General features: G+C 40.9%; 1 protein-coding gene across 1 annotated transcript in view; it reads right to left on the bottom strand.

Moving 5' to 3' along the window:
• Positions 1-387: 387 nt before the first annotated feature.
• vwc2 (von Willebrand factor C domain containing 2) overlaps positions 388-12338 on the bottom strand; it is a 30387-nt gene continuing 18436 nt past the window's right edge. The window contains exon 4 of the mRNA XM_003963709.2: positions 388-1120. Within this exon, the coding sequence (XP_003963758.1) occupies positions 969-1120 (152 nt within the window). The 3' untranslated portion in view covers positions 388-968. The remainder of the gene's footprint in view (positions 1121-12338) is intronic.

Raw genomic sequence — 12338 nt, 5'->3', positions numbered from 1 at the left:
CACAATCTTTCACTGGCACAAATGTTTGAAATGAATCGGGTTCATTGATGTTCTTCCATCTTGGCTGAGAGCTCAAATGTAAAGATGGAGATTATATTATCAAACTGGGACTTTTTTGGTTTACTGATAATAAAAAAACAAGCTGTGGCAATGCAGACCTGCTTAATATCCCTGTCACACTTCATTAAATATTTACATTGCTACAAACAGATCTGATTGAGGAACACGGGAATAGGAGAATGCATGGGCGCTGCTTCGTGGGTTCAGACCTTACCTTTGATTTCAGCAGCTCCAAGCGGGAACACATGATTTTGATCCATCTCAGGTGAAATTTCCAATTTCAAGGGATTCTTTTATTCGTTTGGAAACAGCATTTGAGCCCGAGATGAGACTTGCATTTATATTTATTGAAACATTAACACATATAATAATTACAAAAAAGCACTTACAGATAAAAACACGTCAGGACATCCAAGAGGAAATCAGGAAACAGTCAAGTCCTAATGAGTGGTTTTTTTTGTTCGTTTTGTTTGTTTGTTTGTTTTTTAAACTCTACATAGCACATCTTAAGCCTTTACTCTGAAATGGACTTCATGTCATCTAGTCTGCACTTTGGTGGTGAAAGATCAGGTGCCAGGACACCATGTGGAGACTGAGGTTTGTACCCCCAAAGACAGCTCTGTGTTCTATACATTCTACTTTTTATTAGACCTCTGGTCCCATACATTGCTTAGTAAAATACAGAGACTATAAAAACTTTATCATTACCTCAGCAGCAATGACTCCAGTTTTTGTTTCATATCTTCATAAATAACTCAATACATAGATAAATAGATATTCTGTGCATGGATTATAAACTTTAATAAAAGTGTTGTTTTTTCCCAGGAGTGAATAAAAATTCTGGATTATTGGCTGCTGTCCGACCCTGATGTCCGACTGTGTGAAACACACCACTGTCCTGCCGGCCTCTAGTTCCTCTGACACTCATTCTTACTGCAGGTTGCCTGACGCTCGATCTGCCAGGTTCCCTCCTCGTATGTGCAGTAGCAGATTGTGCAATCATCAATCTTTACCTCTCGGCCCGCTGGTATCACCGCTGTATCCGCGTAGCAGTTTGGACCTGTAGAGCGTGATGGAAAAGAATGAGGAAAGATGCAACTATAAAAGTTGCCTTTACAATCTCAAAATTGAATTTTAAATTGTCCTTATGTAATGCAGATGTGTTTCCTTTGTGCGCTGCCAAGTGGAGGTTGCTCAGACCACCAGTCCCACCAGTCCGCCCACACCGTGAAAACTAGTCAGTCAGCCACAGTCAGCACATTCAGATACCAGAGGGGTACTGCACAAGACCAAGCTAAGGGCTTAAGTCGAGATGCAGTAGCTATCCCGGATTAACTTGCCCCCAAGTTTGCAGGAAAACAGATCAATTTCCCAGACAATATTCCGGACACAGTAACCATGGCAGTTTATTCTCTGTAGTTTGTCTGCAGATTATATGACGACAAAAAGCACATTTAAAAAAACAAAAAAATGTGAGCAGTAAAAGTAAGACGCCAGACAGTTTATTTGGAATCCTTTCATTAGCGATATGCCAACATCGAAAAGATGAAAAAATAATAATTGGACCTTATTCAAAAGAAAAAGGCAAAGGAAGAGATGAATTTATTGTTGGATGGAAAGGGTTCCACATCATTCTGACTTGGCTTTTTAACTTTAACAATCTTTTCAGTCATCCATTTGATCCCGTTCATTTGGAGTCCACTGACAGTGTCTCCTTATCTGCATAGGCCCACTCTGCAGCTGCAGACCTGCCTGCCCCAGCCAGATACCTCCTCCAATCAAGAAAATTCATACCACCTTCATGGTGGCTCCAAAAACACAACTGCGTCCCCAAACACTACGAGCAAATTCAGAGTCAGACCAAATAATATTGTGACATGTGTTTAATCTACTGTGGAACTGCAGCAGCAACCTTTAGTTGCAAGGGCTTCGTCCATCACGGTCCCTCCCTGGATCCCCTCCATCAATTGCCTGTCTTTATTCAAGTCAATTTCTCGCTCCTCTGCCACTCACCAGTTCTCTGTGCTTTTATTGACTGTTAAAAATATAGAAATTCATTATCAGCTCACAACAACTCCATCACTTCATTTGAAAATTGATATTTTTGCAGGCTGCACTAAGGTAACAGCAGACTTAAAAATGTTTTTAAATTTTCTTTTCACCTTTTGCCAGGTCCTTTTCTGGCCAGCAAGGTTGTTCATTATGAACGATGATGGATGAGACACAACATGGGCAAAATAGATTCAAGAACTAACCCTGATAGAGTACGTCATTTCATCAACTTAATCATACTCTACATAAACGGAGTAAGTTGCTCTTTTATGGGCTACATTAAAGTAAAAAAAAAAACCACTCTTGATTAGTGGACTAAAATAGTCATCTTTTATGACAGTTCCTGAGGAAGCACAGATTATAATTATATAAGTTGGGGGTACTTATACATCAGGCCAATATGCTTTTGTCTGGCAGGCTTTTTCCATTTTCCTTTTTAACTGCATTGGTGTTATTGTTTTCTAATCACATCTTTCATTTCATCATATTTTTGAAGAAGCAACTCTTGTTCAGCGGGTGTAAAGAAAGCGGCGTGTCTGGTGACTGTGTGATTGATCTCGTGGTCTTCTTAAGAATGCCGTGAACGTGCCCTTTAAAATCAATTAATCCAAGCTTCGACACGGCTCTGTCAACCCAGGGGTCCATATTTATCTTGGATGTTTGTCCTACTTTTGAGCAATACCCCTCTGATAATTATGTTGTGGGATGATTTAAACACCCAGAACCTTTGGTTTTCACGTGCCTGGTCACCTTAGTATCACTGACATGGATGCAGAAACATCAAATTTACTCTCTACTATACTCTGCATCTCTAACAAACCTTTACATGTCAACAGGAAATCAAGAAAAAAAATGACAATTATCTACAGATTCTTACACATCCACATCTGTGTGGTTTAAATAGAGATTTTGTTGATTGTGGCTGTGTTTGTTTCAGTGAATTTGTTTACTATTAATGTTATATACTATTGTATTGTGCATATGCACTTATGTCTGCATGTCTACATATGTGTATGTTTGTAGTCATATATATTTTTTCCTAAATTAATGAATGAGTGTGTGGATGAGTAGTGTTAATCTGTCTATTTTCCCCACCCAGTTGTCCCATGATACGTTTACGAAGTTTAGCCAGTGGGTAGAAGAAAATGAAGCTTTATATCTCAAGATAAATAAATAAAACCAGAAAGTAAGGGTAAGTGAAAAGTAAATAACATATTACACCAAACAAAAAACAAATTTAAATTGATCAGGGGAACATTCCCCTTGCTGTAACTCTACATTTGCATCCCTATTTCCCTAATCATTCATTATCTATGGTGTGATGTCATGCTCTCACATGAGTTTATCTACTATTTTGCTTTCAAATATAGATGGTACTTACTAAAAATGAGTGTGTCAGAGTTTATTTACTCACCCCCACTATCCATCACAGCTATATACTGTAGCTATATAATACATTTGTTACTAAATATATTTGAAAATGCTAAAAAAAAAAAAAGATTAAATAAAATTAAACGGCTCGATTTTGATTCTGGTAACTCAAATCACTTTAATACCAAATTAATTTGAATAACATCTTATTTCATTGTCCTTTCAGTTCATTATTTAGTCAGAACTGAGAAGGAAAGCAGAGCCAGAAACTACTGCTGTTGATCACTGAGAGACATGTCAGGGCTGTAAATGTGAACCACATTCAGAGTCTTGTTCTTCACAATTTTATTCACGGTCAGTGCCAAAAGCCACCTGGTGCTTGTGTCTGTAATTAAGGAAACAGGTGGCATTAATATTTATTTATTTATTTATCTACCTACCTACCATTATTTAACCTAGGGGTGCTCAAATCCAGTCCTTGAGGGTTGTAATCTTGCTAGGTCTTCTGTCCTACCATTTCCTGTAAGAAAAGTGGGATCCCACATGGAAGTATGTTTTAACTGGTAGGGCACCAAACCTGGCTGGATTTTGGCCCTCAAGGAATGGATTTTGGCACCCCTGATTTAACAGATAAAAAAAACAACAACATTAAGGTCAAGAGCACAGCAACCAATGAAAACAACTGTTAAAATATAAAGTGCAACTAAATTTGACAACTTTAACTACATGGGTTGTTGTTCCATTAAAAACAAAAATATTAACAATAGAACATTTTAAATTTAAAAACATAGACACCTTTCAAATGAATTTCGGTGGTGAGTACTTAAAAATGAGCGATGGGCTTCCAGTGAAACAAGCTCTGACAGATGATGAACACAGTCGTAGACTGCAGTCAGGGACTGTAAAGAGCTGGATGAAGCACAGATAGTCAAACGTCGCCATAATCAAGTGCAGGAGATCATAAGCTTCTGAGCTCTAAGAGAGAAACAGGACTTGTTTCTGTAATAGAAACCGAGCTTCACTCTTAAACTTGAGATCACATTTTGAACATGTACTCTGAAGGAAAGCTCCCCATTAATAATCAGTCCCAGGTACTTGTAGATGGCAACCAGCTCTAAAGTTTTACAATGGAGAATTCTAATTGAGGGGGTGAGTGTGATGATATGAATTTGAAAAAAGGACAACTTTTAACATTTAAACCAGATTCAACTTATATAAACAAATATGAACTACATCAATGTGTCAAAATGGCCTGTTTGTGAAGATTGTTTTAGTTTCCTTTCATGATTAATGTATTGTGCCTCCTGCTTCCTTTTTTATCATCAACCACTGTCTCAGTTTCCTGTCTGCCCTTCCTCCGCCTGTCCGTGGTTGTGTCTCCACACCCGTGCTGCATCACTCCCCTAATTGGTTTGTATTTAGTTCCCTTTGCATCTTTGTCTTATTGTCAGTCTATTTTCTTGTCGCAGTATCACAGTGTATTAGCCTTGCCTGTTTTTGTTTTACCTCGCCTCTCGTCTGATGTTTTTGGAAACCTCTGCTGAATTTTTTGACTCCTCAATCGTGTGCTGATCTGAGCAAACGATTAAACATCTCTTCTAACCATGAATTGACCACTGCCATGCATTTAAGACGTGCTTATTCCGTGTCCAATTGGCCAGAACGGACTCATCCGACTCTTTTCTGTACACCAGATCCTTTGGGCACAGGCGTTATGACCTGCATAGCAGCCAGAGCAACTCACGTAACTCGGTGCTGACCTGAGAGAATTGGCTGCATGCCAGGAGTCATTGATGACTTCTCTCTGTTCAGTTTAACGAGGTTTTGAGTAAGCATCTGAATGAAGCTTCTGCTGTGGTACAGTAAGCCCCATCGCAGATATGCTTCCCGGTTTAGCCCAGTACTCCTTGCCTCATGTTAGCGCTCCAGCACAAGGTCCACAGCTCTCCTGACCAGGGAGCTTCTGAGGAGCAAATGGGATGTTAGACCACTTTTGACCCAGTGCAGACTTCAATTTGGGCTGTAAGCCTCATTTTTCTTCACAGATTGAGCAAAGGTGGCTTTTATTGTCTCCCACCTGACTGGAGACAAGGCAAGCACAAAGTTTCCGATTGCTCTACAGATTTTTGCACCCATAGAGCAGAGAGTGAGTTTTTTTGAAGGACTCTCTGAATCATTAAAAGCTCAGATAACAGCAACTGATCTCCCAAAGGAAGACAAAAGGCTATCTGAACAGGACCAGGAATGAGAAAATCTGCAGATTTCTGTGCCACCTCCCAGTGAGAGGAGAAGTGCTGCTGACCGGCCAAGTCATTGCTAAAAGTGCACAACCCCAATATTGATGGGGGTAGTGGGACAGTAGCCGCTTGGGTCACTGGTTCAAAATTGTGTTTTCCAAAGGCTGCTACACCTGAGAACAAAGATCCAGATCTCAGTAACATTCCCTCATGTTGTCATGATTTACCAGAAGTATTGAGTAAAACAAAAGCCACTTCATTAACACATTGCCCCATAATTGCACAATAGACTTGTTACCATGAATCACCCCTTCCCAGGGGGAGACTTTTTTCTCTCTCAGCTTGAGAATGAAAGGCCATGGAAGAGTGTGTTAAGGAGTCCCTTGCTGCCGGGATTATTCATCCTTCATTGTCACCTGTGAGAGCAAGTTTTTTTTCTTTGTTGAAAAGAAAGAAAAGACCTTGCATTGATTACAGTGGTTTAAATGATATTACCATCAAAAACAGGAACCCTCTTCTGCTCTATAGCAAATATTTTTTACTAAGCTTGATAATGCATAACACCTTCTTAGAATCAGAGAGGGAAATGAATGGAAGACTGCTTTTAATACTGCCACATGGCATTATAAAAATGTGGATATGCCGTTTGGTCTTACCAATACAGGCGCCTTAAAAATCTGGCACACAATTTCCTTTGGGATATGCTCAATGTGTTTGTCTATTTAGACGACATCCTGACCGTTTCCTTCGATGAGGAATGTTTATTCAGTGTTACCAAAGAGCCAATTGTTCGTGAAGGATGAAAAATGTGAATTCCACATTGCGTCGGTTACTTTCCTAGGGTTTGTGCTTTCTGAGCGGAGGTCTGAGTGGATCCAAAGATCTCTGTAATCACTAACTCCATAACATTGAGATCTTTTACCAGAGGTTTATCTTAAATTGTAGAACAATAGACTACCCTTTGCCTGATCTCACTTCCCCCACAGCCTGTTTTTCTGGAGCGCATGTAAAGCTGCATCCCAGGGCGTTAAGAAAAGCTTCCCCTCTGCCCCTGTGTTATCTTTTCTTCTTCCCAGCCAGCAGTTCACGGTGGAGGTCAATGCCTCTGAAGTTGTAGTTGGAGTAGTTGGAACTATCCTCTCCCAGATAAATTCCAAGGATGTTAAATTACATCCATGTGCATTTCTGTCAGAGACTCTCTTGAACAGAACAAAATCATAACATCGGTGACTGCAAACTGCTGGTTGTCAAGGAGGCTGTGGTGGAGTAGAGACATTGGCTGGAGAGGAGTTTCTCAAACCAATTCGGTTTTGGATCACAAAAATCTGAAGTATGTAAAAAGACTCAATGCCAGGAAGGCTAGGTGAGGATACATCCTTGAGCATGTTCAGCTTCATCATTGCCTACAGACCAGGCTCAACTAATACCAGTCCTGACTCATTATTTTGTATGTTTGCTCTCGAGGTAATGTTGCTCTCGTGTTAATGGTCAACCTAAATCATACTAAACACTTGTTTTTGAGGCCACATTAACTTGGGAAGTGGAAGTGAGGGTTACAGCAGGTGAAGGTTGTGCCAATTCCCCTGAGTGCTGAGGGGGATGTTATTCATTGGGCTCATACCAACAGTGTACCCAGATATCACTATGTTTTTGTGGTCACATAGCATTTTTGTTGGCAGCAAACAGTAAGCGAGTCCGCCTCCCGAAGTGGTGCCAAATTTGCCAGGCAGTTAAGGAGGACACTGGCCTCAGGAAGGGACAATCATTCCAGTGTGGCTATCATCCTGCTTCTTCAAGAAGAGTCCAAGAAGCTTTCTCTGAGGTTCATTGCTCCCTTTGCCATCGCTCCCCCAAAGTAATAAGCTTTTCCTCGATTCAGCTTATGCGCCAAAGATCAACTTGGATCCACCCTACATCCCATGTCAGCCACGTCAACCCCATCAGAGCAAGTCCTCTTGTCCTTCCAGCCTAACTCTCTTTACCCACCCAATTCAGTGATGGGGGTATGGCTGCTGCCAGCTTGTCATCAGGGCTGGTTGTCAGGTTGTCCAAAATATACTGAGCCACAGTGAATGGAGGCATAAAAGCATTACAAAATAGTTGAAGCCCAAATAAAATATTCTCAAGCCCCCATAAAAAAAATTAGGTCTTTTTCTATAAAAACATGCTGACAAATTCAATACAAATTGGTGAGAAGAGTTCAGTGTTCAAATAAATAATCACTTGACCATAAACATAAATATAACATAAATATGACCATAAACCTATCAGTTTCCCCTGACTTCATAGTGTCAGACCAACAGAGCCCCTTCATTACCTTCTTATCAATATGTTCCACTTGTTTCTGTAGAGAATGCCCAAATCACTCAAAATCCAGTCCACATTTTCTTCTTGGCCTTGACTGCATTCCCTACATGTGAATCTTTGAAGCACACAGAGCTGATTAGAAGACCATGAGAAGATGATATGAATCTAATTATTTATAACTGCAACAATTAGTTAGCTCCAGCCTCCAGCTAACAGCAAAAAGTCCCATGGAATTAATCAACCAAATGCTCCCTATTTCTAAAAAAAACCCCAATCCAAACAAAAACCTGGCTTGCAGACTGCACAACTCTTTCCTTTGTTATTTTGCAGTTAAACCTTACTCTCCAGGTCTAAAAGAACGTTAGTACTTAGCCAGATTGTTAGTCTGAAATATATTGCACGGGACTCTTTTTTTTACCATCTTCTGTCATTGGGGTGCCTTCCTTCTGGGGCATCAGCTGTATTTCCCAATTTATGCATGAACGCACACCATGAAAAAGTAGCTGAGCTCATTCACACATGATTATCATCGGTGGATAATAACAATTATAATAATAAAAAATTATTTGTCTGTCTGTTCATAACATTTATGGACAGAATTTCTAGGTGCAGTCATTGTGTTGAGGGGGTCCGGTTTGGTGACCTCAGGATCGGGTCTCTGCTTTTTGCAGATGATGTGGTCCTGTTGGCGTCATCGGCCCGTGACTTCCAACGATCACTGGATCGGTTCGCCGCTGCATGTGAAGCGGCTGGGTTGAGAATCAGCACCTCCAAATCTGAGGCCATGGTTCTCAACCGGAAAAAGGTAGAGTGCCTTCTCTGGGTCAAGGAGGAGATCCTGCCCCAAGTGGAGGAGTTCAAGTACCTCAGGGTCTTGTTCAGGAGTGAGGGAAGAATGGAGCAGGAGATCGCCTCACCTCCCTGGTGAGGTGTTCAGGGCATGTCCCTCCGGTAGAAGGCCCCCGGGAAGACCCAGGACACGTTGGAGAGACTATGTCTCTCGACTGGTCCCGGACAAGCTGGAAGAAGTAGCTGGGGAGAGGGAAGTCTGGACCTCTCTGCTTAGGCTGCTGCCCCCATGACCCGACCCCGGATAAGCAATAGAGGATGGATGGATGGATGGATGGATGGATGGATGGATGGATGGATGGATGGATGGATGGATGGATGGATGGATGGATGGATGGATGGATGGATGGATGGATGGATGGATGGATGGATGGATGGATGGATGGATGGATGGATGGATGGATGGATATTTGTCTGTCTCTGTTAAATTTTGTGCTTGTCCGCTACGTTTGCATACATCCTGTGCATCTCGTTGGGGCTAAGCCTCCCCTCCCATTAAAATCGAGTGGTGGCTTTGGTGAAAACAGCTTCAAGTATGTCTGAAAGCTTATCTTGTTTTACATTATATCGTTTATGGTGATGGATACAAATAAAATCGCCAGCATTCTCCACACAGTTATTGACTTGATGTATTTGCTGTTTTCCATTGCATTACTCTGAAAAGTGCTTCCATGTGATGCAATATCGCAGTAAAATTGCGCTTCTGGAATATTATCAATTGTACACAAACTGCTATGTATATATTTTATTTTGCTGGCATAAAAATGTCAATAACAAGTATGTGATTAAAACAAATTGAATTTGTGGAAAAGAAATACAGAGTCACTCTCACGTTGTTTCTTGATACACCAACACAATGATGTTATTGCAAAGCTGCAGCAGCAGAGAAGATGCTTTGATTGGGTTCCTTTTCCAGAACTCAGAGTTCTTGTTCTGACATGACCTGTTCTTATCTAGGTTGATATTGGTTCACAGAAATATGCATGTCTTTAAGTCAGTATATAGACCGCCTGTCGTCTGAACCCTAGAAAGAAACTCAGTGATGTTGTTGGCTGCTTAATTCATTCTCATATTGTGGAGCGCAACATTCCCCAGACAAGGTCTGAAACAAGGTCAAAATGTGCTTTTGACAAGAAGACTCATTCTTATTTCTCATGACCATAATCAAAATGATTTTAAAAAAAATCAAATTCACTAAATTGAGGAAGCATTTTAAGATAAAGCGTTTATTCCATTTTAATGGCATTTCAATATATTTTACAATGGAATTATCTCCAGAACAGGAGTTAATGAGGCTGCTTAGTGTAAAACCTTGATAGCTACGCATATTTACACATAGTGTTTTAAGATACGTAAGGGTAAGAGCACATGCTTTTCGTCTTTCCACAAACTGATGGAAAAAGAAAAAACACAACACTGAATCGCAGACTGAAGGCCGATGGGACAAAAGCCAGCCAGAAACTAGGACAAGACCTTGGTTCTTATTCGGCTTTCAAAGTGTAAATCTTTTGTTATAGGACAACATTTCCATATAGATTTTAGTGCCGTCATCTTAACGATGCTCTTGGAGACGATTTCAAGATGGCAGTCACAGAAGAGAACAGCAGGACACCAAATGCACTGGCCATTATTTCATTTCCCTCTGTGGAAAATATGCTTTCACATCAGTTTCCCAAAATAGCGTAATAAAAGGAACACTTAGATGCACAACCCCTGAGTGAACAGATTCCTGCTGGTTAGAGGCCATTTATGACAGGATGTGATTCAAAATGAAAATTGATCACATTTAATTCTTATTATATAAGCCTTAATTAAGGTCCCTTTGTGTAAGACCCCTCCCCCCTTCCATTCTTGTGCCACGAGCTTTGAATCTGTGCACAAAAGCGCTTCCATTGGCTATTAAAACCGCGCTCTCCAAAACACGAGTGATCACTCCCTGATGCAGGGGAGCATTTTCATAGATAACTGAGCTCCCATCAGCACAAGGATGCATCTGGAGATTAGAGTGATTATGCTAAAATTCTTTAAAGCTTGATTATTTCTTCCACTGTCTCTTCCTGGGACTCAAACATTTAATTGACTTGCAAATTTGATTGAGCTCAAGGTGTTCACGGAAAGCGATCGCTCCTTAAACTGACGACAGCGTTGCTGTTGATCGAGGGGTTCAAATAAAGAAAGCAGCTCTAATAAAAGCAAATTACATGTTGGAGTAGGCTAAAGTGCATCCGCAGGGGCCAGTCAGCGTTTTAAACCCAATTTTTCACTGTACAGTATTTGACTAAAATTCTATCGTTGAAAGTACTATTTGTTATGAACTGAGGGTTGAAGAGCTCTCTCTTATCAAGTCTTATTTAGCCAAACAGAAATGTCCTTCTTCAATTACCTGCACTGTTGCTAACGATAATAGCAAATGTTCTGCTTAGTGAAAGTGCCTCTGTCTTAAACCAGTGGCTGTTAAAATGTAAAAAACAAACACAAAAAAGCTGCTCGTAAATCATCCATTATCTCTTGCGCTGCATGGCAAAGCATAAGCACAGCAGGAATTGCTTCCACAACATCAGGTATAGCATAACAATGGCCATTTCCCTGAGACTAACAAGGTCTTGAGCCACTCTGTTGTGTAATTAAGATGCTGATAGATGATGAGTCTCCCTGCTGCAGCTACAGCGTTCCATGGGGCGTCAGCACAGACGGCCAGCGTGCTGGCACATCAATCAGTGCCAACAGTTTGCAGAGGCCCATCATAATGTCAAGACCAGCACATTTATAAGTCTTCAGAAGAGGACGCACATGTCCTATCTCAGTAATAAGTTATCATGTGGCCCGGGCTGCTGTCGCCACTGATTCATCACCATTAGCAGCATTTAGGCCAAACAGCTATAAATGAAAGGCCCATGTGTTTCATGTGTTTCGACAGATCATGTGTCAAAAGAAACACAAGTGTGCATGAAAAAGAAAAATGTAATGATATGCTCTTGATACCAGAGCTTAATTGCAAATTGACAGTCAGTCGTTCAATATGGCTTGACACTCATCGGTGTAATTAATTCATGGGTTGTGAGTCAGTATGCCTAGTCGTTGCTGCCACCCTATTATCCCACCATTCACACGGTAGCCACCATTTTGTCACCACTTTATTAATATAACATATCACTGTCCATCCATTCCTATATCTATTTCCTAGAATTTTCCTCTCTGTGCAGAAAGAGATTTTTATAGGCACATCAGCCTTCACAAGAGCCTTTCAATGATGCGCCAGGAGGCAGAGACAAATGGGCCGCTGGAGTGCGTGAACAGTTTTGCCCCAAACTGTCAGCACAGAATGTAGGAAGTTGGCATAGACAGCATGCAGAAAAGGTAACCATTAGCACCTCTGGGTCCTAGCTTTGGAGCAGTGCTATAAAATGGACAAGGAAACCAGGACACATCTGGTACCTCACACCTTTTAATTCTGACATGCTG

This window comes from Takifugu rubripes, chromosome 4, assembly GCF_901000725.2.
Source record: "Takifugu rubripes chromosome 4, fTakRub1.2, whole genome shotgun sequence".
Classification (NCBI taxonomy): domain Eukaryota; kingdom Metazoa; phylum Chordata; class Actinopteri; order Tetraodontiformes; family Tetraodontidae; genus Takifugu; species Takifugu rubripes.
Note: the sequence above shows the minus strand (reverse complement) of the source record. Positions and strands in the feature narration are given on the sequence as shown.